This window comes from Callospermophilus lateralis, chromosome 14, assembly GCF_048772815.1.
Source record: "Callospermophilus lateralis isolate mCalLat2 chromosome 14, mCalLat2.hap1, whole genome shotgun sequence".
NCBI classification, from domain to species: Eukaryota; Metazoa; Chordata; class Mammalia; order Rodentia; family Sciuridae; genus Callospermophilus; species Callospermophilus lateralis.
Window position 1 is genome coordinate 89,132,052 of NC_135318.1, and position 21,291 is coordinate 89,153,342.

The window sequence follows — 21,291 nt, forward strand, 5'->3', positions numbered from 1 at the left end:
GTTTCCACCTTAGTAAAAGTGACACTGGGCTCCTGGGTGGTTGTTAACTGCTACTATGCCTCAGTGACCTAAGTAGCTTTGAAGGCATGTGCCCATTCCCCGAGCAAGATACTGAGTCGGAACCCCAGGGGGAAGGCAGGACTATGGCTTCTCTATCACGCTTCTCCAGCAAGATAGCATCTGTCTATACTGATGGCTGGGAGCCAGCAGGCAGAATCATCAACTCACGGGGTCAGGGGCATGTTTAACTCATTTTTGGATTTCCTAGTACTGGCCTATATGGAGTGTCCAGTGGTATCTGTGAAATAGACAGAAATGAAGGAATGGATAGAAATGATTCTTAGGGCCCCTCAACTTTGGAAAACTGTAACTATGGTCCCATCATAAACAGGAATGCCACACACACACACACACACACACACACACACACACACACATGGCTGCGGCCCCCACCCTGCAGGTGGCCTTGATGCCAGCCCCCTTCCGCACACACTCATGCACACATGGTCTATACTTATTGCACACCCACCGGGTGCCCCAGGCCCTGACAGAGACCCTGTGTGGCCCCACCTTATGGAGCCCTAGGCCCAGGGCTGGTGACAAGCCTCACCAGGAGGGAGGAGTGTGGCTCAGCAGGAAGGCGGGAGTGCCAGTGCGTCATGCAGGTGGCGGCAGGCAGCCTACTCACGCTTGGCTGGACAGAGACAATGGAGGCTGCCCCTCCAGCCAGCTCCTTCCCACAGGCTGAGCCCAAGTCCCCAAGTCTCCCAGAACCTCCCCTAGAGAACAGCCCCAGCTGGGAGGCAGCCAGGGCCGGCAAGGGGATTTCCCAGGGGAGGGTAGCAAGGCCCCAGGGCACTGGCTGGGTGCCGACGAGGGGTCCTGGCAGCCATCAGGAATGCAGCTTTTAGGGGTGCGTAGGATCAGGTGCAGGGAGGAACCTCCAAGATGGCCAAGGACCCCAGACTCCAGCCTCCCTCCCCCACCCCTCCTCAGCTGAGCCTCAAGGGGACTGTCACCACTCCCCCTCTACTGAACCTGAAGAACCCTCTTCCCTGCGCTGGGGAGACAAAGGTCCCTTGTCCCCAGCACTCCAGGGCTCTTGGCAGAACTCTGAGGCCCTGGCCCACTCAGGTCATCAGAGGCTCCACTGGTCATCAAGTGGACAGGAAGCGCTCATGTGTCCCCGTGTACGGGTGATTATAATGGGAAGAGGAGCCACAGGAGACAGAGGCCTTGCAGCCTCCCTGGGTGCTTGACACCTGTCCAGGTCCCTGCCAGAAGGGTGTCCCTTGGCGGGCAGGGCCTGAGTAACCTGAATCATGAGCTGTGAGCTGAAGTCTCCCAAAAGTCCTTGCTCTGTTCTTCTGGGGCCTCCCCTAGCAGGTCCCTGTCCTCAGGGCTGTGGCTCTCCGGCTGGCCAAGCTCACTCCCAGAAACCCAGGCCCATGTGCCCAGGATACAAGGCGTCCTGGATTCTGGGATGGAGGTGGGATAGGTCCCTGGGATCGGAGCCCAGGCCCCACCTGACCTTCCTCTTCCCTGAGAGTGGTCAGGAGCAGGGGCAGCAGAGGGCCTGGGGGCGTGTGAGCAGGCAGGCAGCGCCAGGGAAGGACCACAGGGAAGAGCTTGGTCCTCCAGCAGAGGGTGGGCAGGCCTATCCCTCACCAAGAACCCAGAGAAATAAAGGTCCTCCGTGGGTTCATTTCAGGTCCACCTGGAGCCAGTGTCAGAAGTGGCACCAACTTCACAGCTGATTGCGGGTCCGCTTGGGGATGATCTTCCGGTAGGTTCTGCGCTCTGAGATGTTGCGCTTCACCTTGGCCGTGGTGGGGGCCTCATCCTGGTGCAGAGACGGGCTGGAGTGGGATTTCTTCAGGCTGGGCTTTGGCTCCCGCAGGCCTGCAGCTTCCCTCCCCAGCCGCTCTTCCCACAGGGCCAGGTCCCCGGAGGGACAGCGCAGCCGTGCCACCAGCAGCTGCACGTATGTCTCGTAGCGGCTTTTCTGCAACACAGAGGCACTGTGTCTTAGGCCGGGGGAGGCTGGATTCATAAGGGGCAACTCATGCTTGGGTGCACGAAGTAATGGTGACAGAGACCTTTGCAGAAAGAAGACGGCACCGACAGGGAGTGCACATGCCTAGCAGCCAGGCCAGAGCCTGCCTCTGACCTCAGCCAGTCCTGTTACAACCACTGGGGTCGAAGGGCTGCGACCGCCTACCCCAGACCATGTTGAGCTCCGTGTCCCACTGTGCCCAGGGTCTGTTAGCATACACGCACCCTCACATCTGGATGGAGCCCTCATAGCGTCTGAACAGTGTTGTAGCAGCTGGCATCTGTGAGCTTGATGCCATCTACCCTGCCCTCGTCTGCCCACAGGCAGTAACCAGCACCCTTGGCTCCCATTCCCGGTTTGCAAGGCCCTTTCCTACCCTCCATCCCACGGGCTCCTCAGCCGTGCCCTGGGAGGCTGGAGGGTGTCTCTGGTTTAGAAAAGAAGGACCTAAGGCCAAATGAGGGCTGACGGTCCCAGCAGGGCAGTGGTGGGAGAGGCTGGGTCCTTTCAGCCACACCCTGAGGCCTCTGGGAAATGGGGTGCTCACAGTCAGGGGGGTGACATAAGTCAAAGGGCTGACCGGGACCTTGAAAGCAGGCCAGGGAGGGAGCAGGCTGCATGGGTTCCTGCCGGGCACAGGCAGGACTTCCTTATCGCTCACACTGCGCCTGGCTTTCCCTGGCTGCCCACAACCTCAGCAGGACCACCAGGACCTCGGAGGAGGACACTCAGCATCAGGGTCCCAGAATGTGCACTGATGTGAGGCCAAAGAAGAACTGGGGTGTGTGGGGGGTCAGACTAGGTGCAAATACATCTTGGAATCCGTCCCAGGGCTGAGGAAGGCCTGGCCTGAGCTAGGACCATACGGGAGTGACCGGAGCGACAGGTGAACTTACCCGTTGCACAGACTGTTAACTCCCTGGGCCTCGGTCTCCTCGTCTATAAAACGAGGATGCAAGTACCCAGCCCAGAGGCGTTAGATAATCACATGAAGTAATTTGTGAGAGAAATACAAGACCACATACACTACCTGTTATTATTAGGTAGGTACTGGGGGAATAATTCTGCTATAATGAAATTTGTCTTTCAACTTGGAAAAAGGCCAAATAAGCCCAGGAGGAATAAATAAATAAATAAACAAATATATATATATATATACATCTGTGTGCGCATCAGCACACCCGGGGCCTCCAAGCTGCTGGAGCGACGGCTGCAGGGACAGTGGCAGCCAGGAGGGGGCAGCAGAGCCTCACCTCGTACTCCAGGTACTCCTTCCGCAGGCGGTACTCCTCCAGCTCCCGGCTGCGGCCCCGCCGCTCAGGTAAGTTCCTCTGCAGATCTAGCAGGTCGTCAGAAGCCGCGTCCAGGCAGTTCTCGTGGGATCGATGCTGCTCCTCCTAGGAGCGGGAGGCGGTGTGGAAGTTGTACGTGGTAGTGGGCTCTCACTCCACCCGAGGCACAGGTGTGCAGCCCCGCCCGCCCTCTGCATCCCAGCAGGTAGGGAGCCTACCAGGGAGCTCTGAGCAGGGCCCACAGGCAGGATGGGTCTCACGAATCGGCGCTGGGAGCCCACTGCAGCGGGGAAGGGCGGCGCCGAGTGGGTGGCCGCAGCCAGGTTGATGCGCGCGATCCAGGAGGTCATCTCCTTGGCAGTGCTGCAGGAGAGAAGCTCGTGGTCCCAGGGTCCGCCCTGTCACCTGCTCCCCATCCCACACCTTCCATGATCTACACAGCCTTCCATCCACTCAGGACTACCTACCCAAACCAGCAGCCCTTCACTACTGGGCAGTTGCCCTCTGCCTGAGGTTTTTAATTATCAAAGAAGGAACTCCAGAGCTGCCTGGAGCTGCCTGTAATCCCAGACGCTTGGGAGGCTGAGGCAGGAGGACCAATCCTTGGAGGCCAGCCTCAGCAATTTAGAGATCCTGTCTCAAAATAAGTTACAAGGGAGTTACAAGCACTGGTATGGTGCTTGCCTAGCATGCCCAAACCCTGGGTTCAATCCCCAGAAAGGCCGGAGGATCCAACAGATGTTATTTTAAATGTCAAAAATTGAGTGACCTCCTAGAATCCTATACCCAATACTGGGAGGCTTGACCCGGAATTAGAAGGAAACCGTGGATGCCTCAAGGAAGTTGGCCACGCCTGACGTCATCTCTGCATCCCCAGGACCTCTGGGGCCACGGCACTCAAGTTTCCTGGCCAGGAGGGTTGGGCCAGCAGGCATCAGAGGGGTCAGGCGGACAGGAGAGCGGAGAATTAGGGGCCCCGAGGCCTGGCCACTTTCCTCCCACCCTAGGGACTTACGGTGCCTGGAAGAGGAAGAGGCGCCAGTCAGCCGTCCGCAGCTGGAAGACGTGGGGCCTCTTGGTGTAATGGGTGGCGGGCGAGGCCAGTGAGTGGTGCACCCCCACGGGCTCGTCCACCATGTGCCCCACCAAGCTGTCTCCTTCCAGGCAGTGGTCCTCTCCCTGCCAGCAGACACAGGGCTCAGGGACGGGTTTCGTCTCAGCTGCCCCCTCCAACAGCTGACCTCCCCGTACAGCCCCACCCCATCTGCCCATCAGGGTGCCGACTCCTTCCTACCTTCAGGAAGTAGAGGACCATTCCCCGCAGCAGAGTGTGGAACATCTTCCAGCCTCGCTTGCCCCACGGTGCTGTCCCAGACCAGACACAAAGGCAAGTGGCACTCCCGCACCCAGACACAGCATGGGCAGGTCACCCTGCCCTCACCCTGCGTCCCTTCCCACCAGGATGCACATAAGCGCACAGAGAGCCATCACCAGGAAACTCAACGGCACCTTCTGGGTCTCCAGCCCAGTCCTGCTCCACACAGCACCAGAGAACTATTTGCATACAAATGTGGGAATTTCTTTAGACCCTCTCTCGCCCTCACATCCCCCAAACCCCAGGCACAAACACAGCCGTGCCCAAACAGTTCCACTCAGACACCTTCCTGCAAGACACCCAACCTCCCGGGTCCTGCCTGATGAGGAGCCACCTCCCTGGGGCCCTGCTCAGTCTGCTTTTGAATGTCACACTGGAATCTGCGATTCCAGAGGAGTCTATGGCGATGGCCAGGCTGCCGTCTTGGGCTGCTTGGGGCATGAGCCTTGCCCCAGTGCGTCCTCCAGGTAGAGTGACTCTGCCTGCTCTGTCCTCTGTGGGCGCATCCCCTGACCAACTGCAGAACTCCAGCTCCCCTTGCCCCCCAAGTTCCACTCAGGTCCACCAGTCACCTGCCCATTCCCCACATGCCGTCCCCAGAACAAAAACGGAACCCTTTGTTCCTCCGTCTCTGAGCTCAGTCCAGCCCTCCCACCTTTACCCCGCTCGCTGACTATCTTGCCTGATCTCTCCCTTACTGCAGGGCCAGGGCCCAGGACTAACTAGACGCCCCCTTTCCCCTTCCCCGGGTCATGGTCATGTTCGGGAGGAAGCAGCACTCGCTGCCCGTCCTCAGCAGGGCATCTCGCACACCCCACACACAGGGTGGCCCCTGGGCAGTGCTTCCCCTCCAGCCCTGCTCACGGGCAGGAGACACTCACTCTTCTTGCCATCCGCATCCTGATGCATCTTCCGAGCCAGGATGCCCTGCTTGTAGGTGGGCGCCATGGGATCCTGAGCCAGCTGGAGGAAGGGGCTGCCCGTCTTGCCAGGCGGGGATGGCAGGGCCTTCTCAGGTCTGGCTGTGTCTTCCTCATCCCTGGATGTCAGAGAACCAGGCTGGGAGTGCTGAGTGGGCAAAGACCACCAGGAAGTTCCCACTGCCCCCCGGGGCCTCAGCACACTCTCTTTTGCTGGGGAGGTACATGGGACCCTCGTTCAGAGCCATCAATTCCTGGGAATAGCCCCGTGGCCAGCACTTCTCCAAGATGGGCTGGCCAGCACTCTGCCTCTGGCTCCACCCCACACAGAGGGAGCATCCTCCCAAGAAGAAGGACAGGCCCAAAGGCAGGATCAGGGGCCAAGGAGGGGAGGGGAAGGGGACTCTCACTTACACAGCCCACTCGAGCTTCTCACTTCGGATAGACCAGTAGAGAGCCTGGAACAGAAGCACATGGTGGGCAGAGGGACCTCAGGGCTAGGCTACCTAAACTCACCCCTCAGACAGAGCTAGGGGCATGTGTGCTGCCTGTCCTGGCACCCCCATCCCAGGTATCCTTCTCCTTTGACTGGACAAGCACCTATCCACCTGTCCATCTATCCATCCACCCACCCACCTGTCCATCCATCCCTCCATCCACCTGTCCATCCATCACCCATTCATCCATCCATCCACCTGTCTGTCCATTTGTCCATGCAACAAATTATTCCTGGAGCATTTCCCAGGTGCCAGGCCCCAGGCTGTATACTGGAGACACAGAGATGACCAAGGCAGCAAGTCCCTGTTCTGCCCAAACTTGGAAAGGCCTGAACTAGTTTTCTTGAAGGGGACATGCCATCGTGTACCAGCCAGCATGGAGGGATCAGACAGAGAGGGAATCAGACTAAGCAATCCCCACAATAAAGGTCTGGTCACGGAAGGAACTCGTGAATGATGTGCTAGAATTCTGAAACAACACAGTGAGTAGTCCTGACAGAGGTGCATCTCGCTAGCTTGGTGCTCTCCAAACGCCTGGCAAGGTGTGCAGCATACAGTAAGCACTCGATAAATGTTCACTAGATGAAAGAACCAGAGATCTGCTTGGGAAGCAGGTGCTGCACCTGGCGAAGGTGATCTCATCTTGAGGGGGACACTGTGAGGTGGGGATCTTGAGTGGCCCAAGGTATGTTGTCCCACTCCCAAACCTGAGTTTGCTGACATTTGCTACATGAAACTTTGCCTGTCATCTACTCAGAGTGCTTCTCAGACTTCAAAGGGACAAAAATCACCTAGACGGACACTCAGTGGAGCATCGCAGGGCTCCAGCCCCAGAGCGTGGCTCAGTGGGTCCAGGGCTGAGATCTGCACAGTTAACCAATTCCAAGATGCTGCCACCAAGCCAGAATACATCCTCCTGGCATTTCAGCAGAGCCAGGCTGAGCTCTCTACGTCCCCCTGGGGGCAAGGGACCAAGGACCAGGCTCCACGGGGAGCCTGGAGGGGAAACCAGGACGGGGGAGCCTGGAGGCGGGGCCTGGAGGGGGGTGCCCGGCCACACCTTCAGCAGCTCCTTGGGGAAGTTGCCGCCATCCTGCAGGCCGTGCAGGTTGGTGACGAAGTCCTGGCAGCTCATGCTCTTTCCAATGTTCTGTGGCGTGGAGAGAAGAGGGACAGCTTGAGTACCCCACCCCGACAGAAACACCCCTGTCGGTCCCTCAGGGGTCCTCCAGCACCCTAGGCCCCCGCGCCCCAGGCCCTCAGCGCCCTGCCTCTCACCTGCCCGTGCAGGTCTGTGTTCAGGAGCATGATGGCACAGGTCAAGGTGTGCACAGAGTCTGCCCCAGGAAGAGAGAAGGGGAAGCCACAGAAACCTGACTGCCATGTCATCTGCCCACGGGGTGGGACGCACCCCCGCCCCGCACCCCAGCTTCTCGGCAGCCCCCACACGCCCCCAGCAGCCCCCACCCAGGGAATGCCCCGGCCCCGCCCCACCCGCAGCCGCCCACCCTACCTACTGAGGGGAAGGCCCCAGGGTTGCAGTGGTGGAAGCGCCTGGAGAACTGGTAGAGGACCCGCTCCCGCTCCTGGGTCTCCCCGCTGAGCACCAGGGCCTGGAGGAAGCCCCTGCAGGAGGCCGCGGCCAAGGTCAAGGAGAGGCAGCTGGGTGGCCGCAAACCCCATCCCGCGTCCCACGACTGCCCCCTCCACAGCCTCCCCAGGGAGGGCCCGCAGGTGGTACCGGAGGGCTTGGTCCAGGCTCTGGCCTCCAAACTGGAAGAAGGACAGGTACTCCTCGGCCACCGTCCTGCTGAAGTCATCGCTGCAGAGGGACAGCCACCTGAGAGCTGGACTGGGGCAGGCTGGGCCTGGCCACGGCATGGGCCAGACATGGACCCCAGATCCCAAGATGGCAAGGGACGTCAGGGTCTGGCCTATCCCTGGCACCCACCCAGTGTTGTGTGGAGGGGCCTGTGGGTTCTGGGGTGGGCCAGGGGGCTGGGCCAGGGCTCTACGAAACACGGAGGGTGTGCAGCAGAGATGGTCCAGCTAGGACCAGAGGAAGCAGCAGGGGGCCAGAGAACTGGGGAAAGGCCACGGGTGGGGTGCGGAGGAGGGCGGGAACACTGGGAGGAGAGGCAGTAGTGGGCTTGGGGGTGGTGAGGAGGGGTCACAGGACAGGGAAGGAGGGGGACAGCCCCTGCAGGGAGCCTGTGGGCAGCTGCCCTCTGTCCTGCCTCCCCTCTGGCCTTGCCCAGGCCCGAAGTCCTTACTTCTTCTGCAGGTGGACGGCCACTTCAGACTTCCGGAAGCCCTCCAGGTGATAGAGGCGTGAGGCCAAGTTCCACGCTGTCTTGTCAGCAGTCCGGAGGCCATTAGCCAGTTTGTCCCTAGCCTGTGTTTTCCGGGCTTCCTCTGGGGACTGTGCTTGGGGTGCAGAGGTCTCAGCATGCCTGGAAGAGTCCATCAGTGTCCTCAGACTCACACCTGGATGGCCTGCAGGTGTTCTGGGCCAGGGGTCCATGCAGGCCAGCCATGGAAGGGGGTGCCCAGAGCTCGGGGTTGGAGCTGGGCCCAGACCCTCACCCAGGGGAGACGGAGTCTCAGCCTGCCTCACAGGAGAGCTGGGAGCCCCACACTTCCTCCTGGGGAGGATCTAAGCTTTCTCACCTGGAGCTCAGGCTCAGCCCCTCCAGGCCCCCAAGGTGTTCTGTCAACCAAGGTGAGTGGAGCGTTTCTCTCCCCTGAGCCCAGCCCTGTCCCCGCTCCCACCCCAGCCAAGAAAGGCAAAGGCCGGGCTTAGAACAGAGAGCTAGACCGGCTTTGGATGGTGACAGGGGAGTCAAAGAGGGGGTTCCAGCCTGCCCTCCTGAGCCTGGCACTGCTCACCACCAGGAGCCTGGCGGGTGAGCTAAGCCAAGTGGCGCTTCACTCCAGGATCAGGAGCACTGAGCCCCATCTCTACCTGACTCTGCTGTGCTCCCTGCAAAGGTACCACCAGGGTGGGCGTCCTAGTCATTCACATATTCATGAGCAAGTCGGCACAGTGACAGAGTCGCACAGAACGCAAATGTCATCAAATATCATCGCAAGGTGAAAACGGTCGCCCACAACCCGAGGGCTGATTAGACCCCCCGAGGGCCCTCTCCCCTCTCGTGAACAGGTCCACTCTTGGCTGATAACTGCTCTGCTTCCTGAGTCTCCTAAACATCCCCAAATGCAGGATCAACATGACAGACACTGAAGAGCAAAAGGCAGATCTTGCCCAAACCTGTAGGATTTCAGGAAGTCCATGAAAGTGACCCTAGGAGACTCCAGGAATCCCACGGAAAGCCACTGACAGACGGGGACTGCCAGAGTTAGTCCCCCAGAAAACTGAAGAGGAGGAAATAGAAATAATGACACTTTGGCCAAGTGATGAGAACTATATGGACAATAAGCTGATCAAGAGCCAGGTGCCGTGCCCATGCCTGTGATCGCTCAGGAGGCTGAGGCAGGAGGATCACAAGTTTGAGCCCCTTGAGCAACTTGGCCAGAGTCTGTCTCAAAATAAGAAATAAAATGTGAGGATGTGGCTCAGTGGCTAAGCACCCCTCAGTTCCATCTCTGGTACCAAAAAAAGAAAAAAAAAAAGATCCTTAGGATCTCACTATGAAAGGTGGCATAAATGAAAGAGGCCACCAAGGCTGTGTCAAGAAAACTGAACTTTTCTTACAGTGTGTTAAAGGTAAGACTAAATAAACTGACTTATATGTTTAGCCAAGATAAAGCCCAATTAACCCTTTTCACCATTTATTTACTATGAAACTAGAGTTGTCTTTTCAGGTGGACTTACTTTTGCTTTGGGTTGGATTAACTAGTCTTTGGTATCTGCAGCCTCCCTTTTTGGAGGCTGGGATTTCTCTGGTTACCTGGCCTCTGAACAGCCCCACGGCAGGGAAGTTTCCAGAAGCATAAGGAAAGTGGTTCTGTGGTTTCTGGCACTGATTGACATTTGTCATCGTCACCCAAACACCCGAGATGGGAATAGGGCTGGCCTGTCGCAAGCCACCCATGGGCTGTGTGTGAGCTATGTGCATTTGAGCGTCTGAGGGGACTGGTCTGGCCTTACCAGCTTTTGGGGCTGTGTGACGTATGTGTCATTTCCTCTCGCTCTGCCTGTGATCCCACACAGCACCTGCGATGTGACTTGCCGAGATGTCAATCAATCTGCTGACCACAGACATCACCAGGCGAGACTCCACCCTTCGAAACCCAACCCCTGGCCTTATTTGGGTGGAACTTTCTATTGAATGTCTTTTCCCCAATAAATAGAGGGGTTTGGGGTGCACTCTCTCTCTTGCCTTCCCTGATCCCCTCAGCATGGAGCTGAGGTCTCAGGGCCACCCCTGACCCCCAAAAAAGGTATTTCTGTGTTTGTGTGGTTTTCTTAGTTGTCAGCCTGGCCAGCTGGTGACACTAACCCCCCATATCTGCATCATCCGGTCCAATATGCCCCTGTTAGCCAACCAGAGACACAGCCCCGCTCCCCTGCCGAGTTCCAGAGGCCAGGAGTCTTGACGCAGCATCGGGGCTGGTAGACAATGAGGTCCGCTTCCCAGGTGGCCTGCTCCCACCTCTGGCCACAGTCCTGAGGTGACACCTACTTGCGACGGGCCCCAAGAGCCACTCACTCAGTCCCCACCAGAGCTCCCCTTGGAGATCAAAGCCAGCACCCTGGGCCTAGACTGTCAGGTGACTTTCTCCCAAACACTCCCTCAGTCCAAAGCCATCTCTAATCCCCACGTCACTGGACTACTCTCCCCCAAGGCGGCCAGGGCCCAGTCAGCTCCCCACAATGCCTCCCTGCCTTCCTCCTCACCTGGCGTCCAGCTGTGGACACTCCCCAGGGCCGGGCCTCTCCACCCTTCCACCTCCACCTGGGACCATCCGCCCATTTGTTTCTTGAGCTCCTAGACCCTCTGGTCCCTATCAGCTCTCTCCTGAGGCCGTTCAGACAGCCCAGCTGTGAGGCTGTCAGAAGGACTCATGGCCAGATAGCTTTACCCTCCACCCAGAGGAGGGCTGGGGGCTTGTGGCTTCCTTTTCTTTTCTTTCTTTCATTCTTTTTCCTGGTGCTGGGGTTGAGCACACGCTTTCTCACATGCGAGGTAAGAGCTCTTACAATTGAGCTACTTATTTACTTTGAGACTCACAAAATTGCCCCGGCTGGCCTTGAACTTGCACTCTGCCCGCCTCAGTCCCCCCACCCCTGGGAGCTGGGATCACACGGCCAGCTCCACGCTGGGTACTCTGAATGCAACCATAACTAGGAGCCAGGGCGCCAGTTAGACTCACCCCTCAGCAGATACGGAGTCCTCGCCGGGCTCAGCGCCTGCAGCCTCCGGGGTCCTGGCTGGGCCCTGGCTCTGGGCCTCCTGCCCTGGGTGTGGAGCTTTCCCCGTCGTCGCCTCTGTCTTCAGGGAACTCGGCTCTGCCCCATCCGACTCCAGAAGAGAAGGGTGTGGAGCATCTAGTGACCACTCGGGGAAAGTGCCAGGGCTGTGGCGCTGGGACGGTGGGCTGCTCTCCGGGGAGGTGGAGGGGCTGGGCCTGGGGCCGAGGCCTCTGTGCTCAGACTCCGGGCTCCCCCAGGGCCCAGGGGCCAGGATGCAGTGGGCAGGTTCCTGGGGACGCCCAGCATCCCTTCCACCTGAGGGAGAGTGTGGAATGAGCAGGCACAGGGCAGGGGGCCCAGCAGGGCAGGCTGTCCTCCAGGCCTTCCGCCCAGGCACCCAGCTCTCCCCCTGGAGCCCCGCAGCCTTATCCTCCCTGGGGCTGTACCTCTGCCACACGGGCAGCAGCCACCAGGATTCAGTCCCTAGGTGACTAAGGGCCCCAGACTTTTTCTGAACCAGTGAGACCCAGCCATTGGGAACGGAGGGTCTGGAAAACCCTTTCATTGGCGACAAAGTCTGGATTCAACCCCAGATTTTCTGGCTCCCACACAGTATGACGACCCCAAGAACCACCCCCACTTCCCGCCACCGGACCCCTGTGTTGGGTCTCACCTCTATCCTGGGAGATAAGAGGCTCCTGGGGCCAGGAAAGGCCCTCTTCTGTCTGGCAGGCCTCAAGGGTGGGTGGCTCCTGTGGAGATTCACAGAATCCCATAAGCCCCAGATTCAGAGTGAGGGGGAAGGGGAGAGAAGAACACAGGGCACCCGGAAGCCCCTCCCTCCTTGCCGACCCCCACCGGGAATACACAGGCACCAATCTAGGTCCTCAGTTCTGAAGAGGATCCCAGATGAGAGAAGACCCACATCCGAGAAGAATAGAAATCAGCAGGTTCTTGTTCCTCCTTCACAGATGGAGAAGGTGAGGCCCAGAGAGGGGAATTGACTTGCCGAAGGCTGCACAGGGTGTGTGGCAGGGCTAAGGTCAGCTCCATGGTGTGCAGTCTCCCAGGCCAGTGCCCTATCTTCATACAGTGCCGCAGGTGAGGCCAGACGGGGCTGGTCCTCCAGAGAAGTCTAAGAGGGGGAGGGGCAGAGGAGAGGCTTGACCAGAAGGAAGTTGTTCCCAGGATCTTTACATATCCCAGGAGCCTTCTCACCTCAGCAGACGCCTGCTCAGGCAGTACCTACCCTAGAGGGGCATGGGTCCAGGGAGGGTGCTGGCCCCGGGCACAGGCCTGGACGGCAGGCTCAGCCAGCGGGAAGGCAAGCCCCAGCTCCCCCCGGGCTTCCCTCTGAGGTTCCGAGACAGTGCCCCTCACAGGACGCAGCCCAGCCACCCCCTGGGCCCCGCCTGCGGGGCTCCTCGCACTCCATGTTCTCTGGAGAGATCAGAGAGCCACAGCCCCTCTGCCATCTTGAGCCGCCTTATCTCTGAAGGAGGCCTCCCTGGGAGAACTGTCCCTACTGTCTCGTCCCCAGGGCTGGGTGATATCCCAGGCCCCCTGCCATGGTCCTATGAGCCCGTTCTATTGACCATGGATGGGGGGCAGTGGAAGATGGGGAGCCACAAGTCACAGAACCCCGGTATCCCTGGAGACACTTTCTCTTTGAGCAGAGGCCAGTCCTGCTGGCATCTGGGATAGTCTTTAGGGGGGAGGGGAAGACTCAGAACCCGCCTGGGACACCCTGCAACGGAGGAGCTGTCTGTTCTTCACATGTCTCTAGACACAGCCCCTCGGAGATGGGGACTTCTGTGGGCTGGTCAGCAGTGTACCTCAGACCACCAGCGGGCCCTGCATCGAGGAGTGTTCTGGGCAGCCCTGGGAGTGAACTCACCTGGCCCTCCTGCGCGGCAGGTGCTGTGGGAGCCCCGTGGGTGGCCCAGCAGGAGGTGTGTAGCTTGTAGGAGGGCACAGGGGACGGAGGGGTGGCACACCCGCTGGGCTCCGCGGCGCTGCCCCTCAGGTCTGGCCCACTGCCCAGCTCCCAGGACCCTGTGCCTCCCAGGAGCAGAGGCTCCAGAGCCTGTGGGCTGTGGGGCCTCGTCCTCACGTCCGGGCAGGAGTCGGAGAGGCCCCAGGAGAAGCCTCCCCCAGAGGCGCTGGTGTCCGAGCAGGGGCTCTCCAGGAAAAGGGGGTTGTCGAAGAACAGGCTCTCCTCCTCAGCACCCCACTCTGGGGAGGAGTCTGCTGCTCCCTCCAGGGCCCAGGCCTGGCTTTCCCCCTCAGGCCCACTACTGTCCTCCCCGGAGTCCTCCTCCACCGCTGGGCTGGGCCGCAGGTCCCTGTCGCCAGGGAGGCCCGGGGAGGACGGGGGCACGCAGCACCTCAGCTCAGCCCTGAGCCCTTCCGTCTTCTCCAGCTCCTCTTCCAGGTCCAGGACGCACATCTGGGCCTGCAGGATGCCGGCCCAGAACACCACCTGTGTGGAGGAGCTATGGCTCGGTCGGGGGCTCCCCGTGGGACAGCTGCCCCCTGGCATTCCTGGGGAGGAGCAGCGTCCCACGTGCGCAGGCTCCACACCAGAGACCCTGGCAGGAGCGCCAGGCCTGCTGGTCTCAGGAGAGTCCAAGGCCCAGGTGGGTCCCCCGCAAGGCTCAGGAGGGCCTGGCTGGCCATGGGTCTCCCTCTGGCACACTCCTGGGTGGGGCTGCAGGTTGTCTCCCAAATAGAGGTTGAGCAGTTCCACGGGCTGCGGGTGGTCGGGGAGCCTCCTGTCGCCCATCACGCACAGAGCTCAAGCCGCACAGGAGCCTCCGGAGTGTCCACGTTCACCATCCCACGGGGTGTGACAGGGGATGTGTCCACCACGGGGGGCCACCGGGAGTCCAGCTCTGCTCTGGAAATGCCCAAAGGAGCGCAGGTTAGAGAAGCACTGTGTCCTGGGGGTGAGCACACGGCTGCAGTGTGAGGGGTCTGGAGGGCCTGCCGTGTCCAGGAGGCTGGGAAGCAACCCTGCCCGCGCCCTGCCATGGAGCAGAATGTCCTGCACACGCCGTCCGGTCCGCAATCTCAAGCCCACACCAGGCAGCACCTGCCCCAAACACACCCATCTGCCGGTTGAAGGAACATCATGTGGGCTAGCCAAGGACGAGCTGGGAGCATGGTGGAGCAGTGGCCAGCGAGAGGGAAATGCAAACCAAATACGCAGGAGACACAGAGGCCGGGAGGGGAGCGGCCTGGCGGGGGAACAGGCAATCACCCAGGAGACAAAGGCCCCAGCCCGCCTGACCCTGACCGCGCCGGGCCCTGTCCTTGGGGCTGCACCATTCCCAGGGCTACTCCCAAGGTTGGGCTTCTGGCCCTTGCAGCCTGTAAGCAGCTGTGCGGAGGCGGCAGCAGCAGCAAGGAGCTCCAGCCCTCTGCCCCACAGCGAGGCCACCTGCAGCTCGGGGAGGACAGGCTTGCCCTCTGGGACCGGGCATGGCCACATCTGCCAGGAGCTGCCCACCCACTCGGGCTGCCCAGCACATCGTCCATAGGACAGGTCTGAGTGGGCCCTCATGCAGCACAGACCCTCCCAGGTGTACCCGAGGACGTGTGTCCACGGGTCTCCACCCTCAGGAGTGACTCAGATACCCAGGAGCGGCAGCTCCTTCCACCCATCCAAGCCCATCCCCAGCCTCCACTCACCAACCCAGACCGGGAAGGCCAGAGGGCACCTGCTGTGCCCTGTTTCATGGGGAGGGAGAAAGCCCGAGGCTGGCTCAATGTCCACGCTGGGAACAGAGGCCAGGTCTGACCCCAGACCACCCACCCTCAGTCCACAGCTCCCTCCTCCCACCCCCGCTGCAGGAGCCTCCCTCTGACATGGAGGGGGTGCTGCCAGATGGCCGCCCCAGCCCAGCCTCCACCTCATCCAAGGCCCCACCCAGGCAGGCTACAGAAGGTAGGGCCAGACCTGGTGTGCAGGCCCAGAAAACCACCGGGACAACTTCTCCCTGCCTGGTGGTAGACAGCAAGGGCCTGGCCTCTCAATCTCCCTCTGCTACTTAGAACTGAGTGATAGCCGGGGAGGTGCCGCAGCCCTGTGGGGCCCAACTCAGAGGGGAGCTGGGGGAGCTCAGCCTTCAGCCCAGGTTCAGCCCACCACTGGACACACAAAATGGAAACCCCAGGACCCTGCAAACAAAGATCAGACAGGGCCCCCTACTGTTTAAGGCCACGAGAGCCAGGGGCCATGTGTAGGCCATAATCCCAGGGATTAGGGAGGCTGAGGCAGGAGGATCACAAGTTTGAGGCCAGCCTCAGCAACTTAGTGAGACCCTGTCTCAAAATAAAATTTAAGAAAGGCTCAGTGTATGAGGCCCTGGTTCCATCTCCAGTGCTGGGGGAAGAAGAGTCCCCGAGAAAGAAGGGAGTATTAACATGCATGTCAGTTTCTTACTCATCTTCAAACTATTCTCCTAACACTTCCTCAAAGATAGAGTCCCCTCCTGGGGTTTTACCCACTTCTGTTCTAGCCCCACGTCCCGTACTTTCCGTAGAACAGGAATCTGGGCCTGCAGAGGCTTCAGCCACTGAGATAGTTCACCTGATGTCCTTTATCAGTTAGTGATAAGTCAGCTCCCATCCTGTTCTCAGTCCCTGTCCCTCTCCAGGCTCGACTCCAGAGGCCCCACGATCTCACGGCTGGAAAGGCTACTCATGCAGCTGATGCTCTGAAGCGACCTGAAGGGACGTAGCCTTGCCTGTCACCCTCTGCTCGGCTAGCCCTCCGCCCCCCTCGCCCCACCCAGATCTGAGTGGCAACGCCTGCCCCCTCCCCCCCCCCCAGAGCTGCCCATTCCCCATCCTCACTGCTCTGGGTAAGAGGCTGGGGCCGTCCTGGTTCGCTGGAAAAGGGACAAGGGGGCCCTGGGGCCGGCTACGGTTTGGGTCTGCAGCGTCACTCAAAGTGCCCAGCGTGGTGCTACCGGGAGGTGGTAGAAAGTGTAAGCAGTGGGCCTGGCAGGAGGTCTTCGGGTGGCGAGGGGAGGGGTCTGGGATCCTGGTCTCTTCTCTCTTTCCATCCCCGGCATGGGGGGAGCAGGGTAGCCCCCCACACATATGCTCCTGCGGATGCTACAGCCCAAAGCAAAGGCACCAATCAACCGTGGACTAAATCCAAGCTAAAATCAACCTTTTCTCTTCACAAGCTGATTGACCAGGGCACCCCTGCATCACGATTCTCCCTTCTGGCCTGCTGGGGGGACAAGGACCATGTGGTAGCCAGAGGCAAAACAGCCCTGCTGTCCTCATGGGGTTGAAAGCCCCTAGGACAGGGCAGGCCTGGAGTCCAGGGAGGGAAGGCCCTGGACTGTGGATCCCAGCCCTAGCCCAGCCTTCTGCCAGGCCCCCGGCTGCTTCCCTCCACCCCTCCCTGCCGAGACCCCTTAATCTGTGTCCTCCCGGTTCCTCCTGAACTCCTCCCTTCCCTCATCCTCATCTCCAGCCCCGACATGTTGCATCTGAACCTGTGCCAGCCTCACGTCCCCCGTGGGCACCGTGGCAATCTGACATCAACTCGCTTAACAGGACAAGTTCACAAGCCCATGATGGGTCTGGGAACAGGGGCAGGGCGGGTAGAAAGGGCATCCTGGATTTTTAGGAGACCAGAGGGTGCCCCACTTGGCTCTTTTTGCAAGTGTGCACTTAGGCACAGGGGGGTGCGAAGGAGAAGCTCTAGGAACGCGGAGATGGCTATGGCGGACGCTGGTGAGCCATGGGTCCGCCTTGCTCAAAGAAACCCAGTGTCTCTTGCTAGAGGTTTTCAAAGGAGGAAATAAATAAAGGAGGAGCCTCAGTCACTTTTCAAGGAACACAGAGAACAGAGGTCCCTGCGGCCTAAAGAGTCTGAGGAACCTGGAGAGGGAAGGGGCTGGGAAATGGAGGGGAGCCCCTCCCACGGAAGGTGAGGCCAGAGGCCTGTTAGAGAAAGAAGGCGGACAGCCTCTGTGGTGGGCGGGCAGGGCTTGACTGGACCAGACTCTTCTAAGTCACTTACACAACCTGATGAGGTTCCCATCCTCCCTGATTCCAGAGCTTGCCTCCCAGTGGGTTCCTCCTGCCAACCAGGCAGGTTCTTTGAGCTCCCGGTTGTCCGTGGTGGTCTCAGCCCACCCTGTGGCTGGCTCTTCTCCCCACTCTCACCCACAAAGTTCTGAGGACACATCATTACCCTGCAGTTCAAGTGGACCTGAAAGATACAGGTCAATTCCGACTTGAGAAGTTCAGGTGCACCCCTGGCCACCTGGGGTTCCATAGCTGGGTGGGAGGCAGTCCTAGTTCCATAGAAACCACCCCACACGGGCAGCACACACCTTCAAGGTGTGTGTCAGGATGCCCAACATCTGGGACATACTTTTGCTAAAAATTTATTCACTATTTATGAGAAATTCAAATTAACTGGGCTTTCTGTCTTTTATCTGGCAACCCAACCCCACAGGGAAGCCCCTGCCATGTGCCAGCTCTCAGCTGATACCTCTCTCTTCCCAACCACACCATGGCGAGACAAGTGGTGACATCCCTTCCTTCCTAACAAAGAAGCTGAGGCTCAGAGAGGTTCTGAAGTTGCACTAGGTAACTCAGCTGTAGGCAGGGGGCAGGGGTCTGAGCCCAGGTCCACAGCTCTCTTAGCCAGCACCCTCTTCCCACCCCCAAATCAATCCCCTTGGATAATCATGAGGTTCGTGAAAGGAAAAGTGCTTCTTCCTTCTTTTCTTTTTATATCTGTCCCTCCTTCAGGTGGAAAGGCCTAAGGGTATGGTCACTTCTGAAGGCCACTGAGGTGTCCTGCCAGTTACCTAGGTAAAGACAGAGACCAGCCTTTGCTTCCTGGAGGTGGGATGGCCCCTCTTAAGCAGAGGCAAGCCAAGAACCCATGTCTTATGCATGCATCTAGAATTTTCTTTTTTGACATTCCCAGGTCCAGCGTTTAGTAAAAAAAAACCTCTTTTGAAATTTCCTGTGTCCAGTACAGAACAAAGGGAGAAGAAGGGATTCCACAACAGAAGAATGTGGCACACGCCTGGTCTGGTGGCTTGTGTCACCTAACATAAAGTGGCCCTTTGCTTTTCTGCACTCTGTGATGGCTCAGGAAGTTTAAGGATACATTCTGGGATATGGACACTGGCTCTGCAGCATCCCAGAAAGAGATCTGGAGCAGGGGGGAGGGAGCCACAAGGGGATGAGGTGGAGAAGAGGAAAGACCTCACTCAGCTGCAGTGGGTCCCAGCCCTGCTCTTGAGCTTGTAGGGGACCCTCCCGGGGATTCGCCCTGGAGTGAAAGTGTCCCACTGCCACCCCAGCGCTGTGGTACAGTTTCCTTTTGATCTTACAGGGCAGGAGGGAGCCCTGGGGACACTGGACTGGACTTTTTATCAATGGGTTTGCTCTTTACCCTTGGCTTGGGGAGAAGCCTAGTCCTCTGGCTGAAGAATGGGGAGGCCCAGGGCTGGGTGGCAGAGCGCTTGCCTAGCACCTAGCATGCAAGTCCCCTCGGCACTAGGCCCTGGGGACCGTCCCCTGTACCACCAAATAAAAAGAAATGGGAAGGCCAGGCACAGACTTGGGATGCGACAGGCCTGGGAACTTGGCCCACCTCCGTCCCTTGCCCACCTAGGAGTCATGGTGACCAGTAGCTCACAGTTAGAGGCACATCTGAGCTCTATGCCACCTGCTCAGCCAGGTGACTGAGAAGAAAACCTCACCTGGTTCTTCGGCTGTAAAGTAAGGAAATCAGATGGCGGGAAGTACCTGCAGCTGCATTCCCGAGTGGGAATGCCTCTCAGGGCAGACGCCGGGCTGGGCCTACCGAGGAACCCATGTCCTGCTCCATTGAACTCTGCTGCTTTGCCACCCCCCCAGAGAAGCCAGAGTACCCCATACAGCAACCACACCCCTGTCGGGCTCGGCTGGCCCACCTCTGCCCACAGCTCCAGGAGGAGCTACCTGGAGTGCAGCCGCCCCTCTGTCCTGCAAGCTTCCAGGCCCAGCCAGCAACCATCCTTCCCTCCACCTCCAAGTGGAAGTGGGCAGCCCTGTCCTGTGGTGCAGCCTGCCCAGGAGAAGGGGCCTCTGGGGCTCCCTGGTCTGGAGCCGCAGGACAGAGGCCCCTGATGAATGTGAGCTGGCACCCTGAGAGCTCTGATCAGGGAGGCCCCACATCCTGCCCCTGAGAAGGAGCCTTCATGCAAATGTGCTCAGAGGTGGGGAGAGGTAGCTGGGGGCTCCCTGGGGGAGCCAGCTGGGGCTCAGGAAGGGAGCAGAAAAGGTGGGGAGGAGGTGGGGGTGTGAACCAAAGAGCCCCAGAACACCTAGCACTGTCCCTTCACCAGACTCTGGATGTCACCCCTCCCGCCACAAAGACCCCAGCAGCCGGCGCCCATCCCTGTGCTGGGTGCTGCCTTGGCCTCAGGAGGCCGTGAGCAGCCCACAGCCCAGGGGGCAGGTCTTTCAGGCCTGGCTGAGGTCCAGCCCTCTGAGGCGCCTTCTGGTCAGCTGAGGACAGGTCATCTTCCCAGCCTCCAAGCAGCACAGTGACTCCAGCAGGGGGACTTTAGCCTCTGGAGTAAGGGGGCAGTGGCTGGGCCTTCCCTCCGAGACTCCACTGACCTTCAGGGTAACAAGTGGCCTTAAAGGGTCTCAAACAGGGACACTGAGAGAGACAGAGTTCCTCCTGCACATCAGGACAACAGGCTTAAGCCAGAGAAAACAGGCAGCGTCCCCCACCCTAACCTGACCTTCCTGGGTGGGGCCTGGATGCAGGGTGAAGCTCCCCCTAACGGCAGGGCCTGCCTCTCCAACCCCACAGCCACCGACCGCACCCAGGCCAGCACCAAGACCTGGGCTCCCTCCCTGGGGTCCAGGACCAGGGCTTGCTCAGGGCCTCAGCCCCAGAGGCCCTGGGGCTCTGGAAAGGCTTCCCCAGCCCCTGCCCTTCACTACTGCACACCTCTAGGGGCTCTAGGGACAGGGAACATCACAGAAGGGCTGGGGAGGGGGTGTTGCAGGGTGGGAGGTTGGAGAAGAGGAAGGGGAGGGGAGGGTCCAGGCACAGGCCAGGTGCACGCAGTAGGTGCACACAGTGGGGCCCAGGCCCTGGCTTCCTGCCTGCCCACCTGTCCCCAGCCCCCGTCGCAAGAGCCTCACATGTGGCTCACATTCTAGCCCCCACCCCCTCCAGCCCCTCCCCAGGCTAGGTTCTCCCAGCTCACCTCCAAAGGGTCCCGAAGTGAGGAGCTGCCCTGCGCCCCCCAGTCCTGGGAGAACTTCCTGTCAAGCAGTCGTCTGCCCCACAAATGTGGCCGCTGTGCTTCCGACTTCCGCTCGCTCCCCTCATCACGATGACACACACCATCCTGCTCCCCGGGGCTCCCCAGGGCCCAGCACCTCACACTTCCTGCCCACAGGCCAGTCTTCCGTGCCCGGCGGCAGGCCTCAGCCCCTCTCCACATCCCACTCGGGAGGCCCTTCCCAGGCCAGGAAGGACCTGCCGTTGCTCTGCCTTCACCATGGAAGGGCCTGGAGAGGGAAGGAAGGTGCTGGACCAGGACTGCGGCAGGCCCCTCCCCCTCCCTCCCTGCAGTTCTGCCCAGCTCAGTCACCTGCAGGCACCCTGTGGAGACAGGAGGGTCCCAAGCCAGCCAACTTTCCTTTTCCCTTTTAACATGACCTCTCCATTTCTGCACAGCTATGTCTCATAATGACACCTGATACAAGCCTTGTCGTTAC

At 59.7% G+C, this 21,291-nt stretch overlaps 1 protein-coding gene and 1 pseudogene across 2 annotated transcripts; both read right to left on the minus strand.

Annotated features, from left to right (window-relative positions):
• Positions 1-1,111: 1,111 nt before the first annotated feature.
• LOC143380051 (PH and SEC7 domain-containing protein 4) lies at positions 1,112-8,646 on the minus strand. The gene is made up of 12 exons (XM_076832776.2): positions 8,414-8,646; positions 7,882-7,962; positions 7,654-7,766; positions 7,419-7,477; positions 7,201-7,290; positions 6,058-6,101; positions 5,605-5,762; positions 4,643-4,713; positions 4,364-4,527; positions 3,567-3,711; positions 3,310-3,453; positions 1,112-2,005 (listed from the first exon to the last, which is right to left on the minus strand). Exons 1-12 carry the CDS (start codon positions 8,605-8,607, stop codon positions 1,748-1,750), a joined length of 1,521 nt encoding a protein of 506 aa, XP_076688891.2. The 5' UTR covers positions 8,608-8,646; the 3' UTR covers positions 1,112-1,747.
• Positions 8,647-11,652: 3,006 nt separating this feature from the next.
• Positions 11,653-20,860, minus strand: LOC143637866 (PH and SEC7 domain-containing protein 4 pseudogene; annotated as a pseudogene). The gene is made up of 4 exons (XR_013154505.1): positions 20,775-20,860; positions 13,415-14,416; positions 12,527-12,652; positions 11,653-11,832 (listed from the first exon to the last, which is right to left on the minus strand). The product of XR_013154505.1 is annotated as a PH and SEC7 domain-containing protein 4 pseudogene (transcript).
• Positions 20,861-21,291: the final 431 nt, after the last annotated feature.

Coding starts and splice junctions, on each gene's coding strand:
- LOC143380051 (XM_076832776.2), bottom strand. CDS start 8,607: ATGGACTCTTCCAGGCATGCTGAGACCTCTGCACCCCAAGCACAGTCC. Junction 6,102..7,200: donor TCCCCAAGGAGCTGCTGAAG/GTGTGGCCGGGC, acceptor CTTCTGTTCCAG/GCTCTCTACTGGTCTATCCG. Junction 2,006..3,309: donor AGGAGTACCTGGAGTACGAG/GTGAGGCTCTGC, acceptor TCTGTGTTGCAG/AAAAGCCGCTACGAGACATA.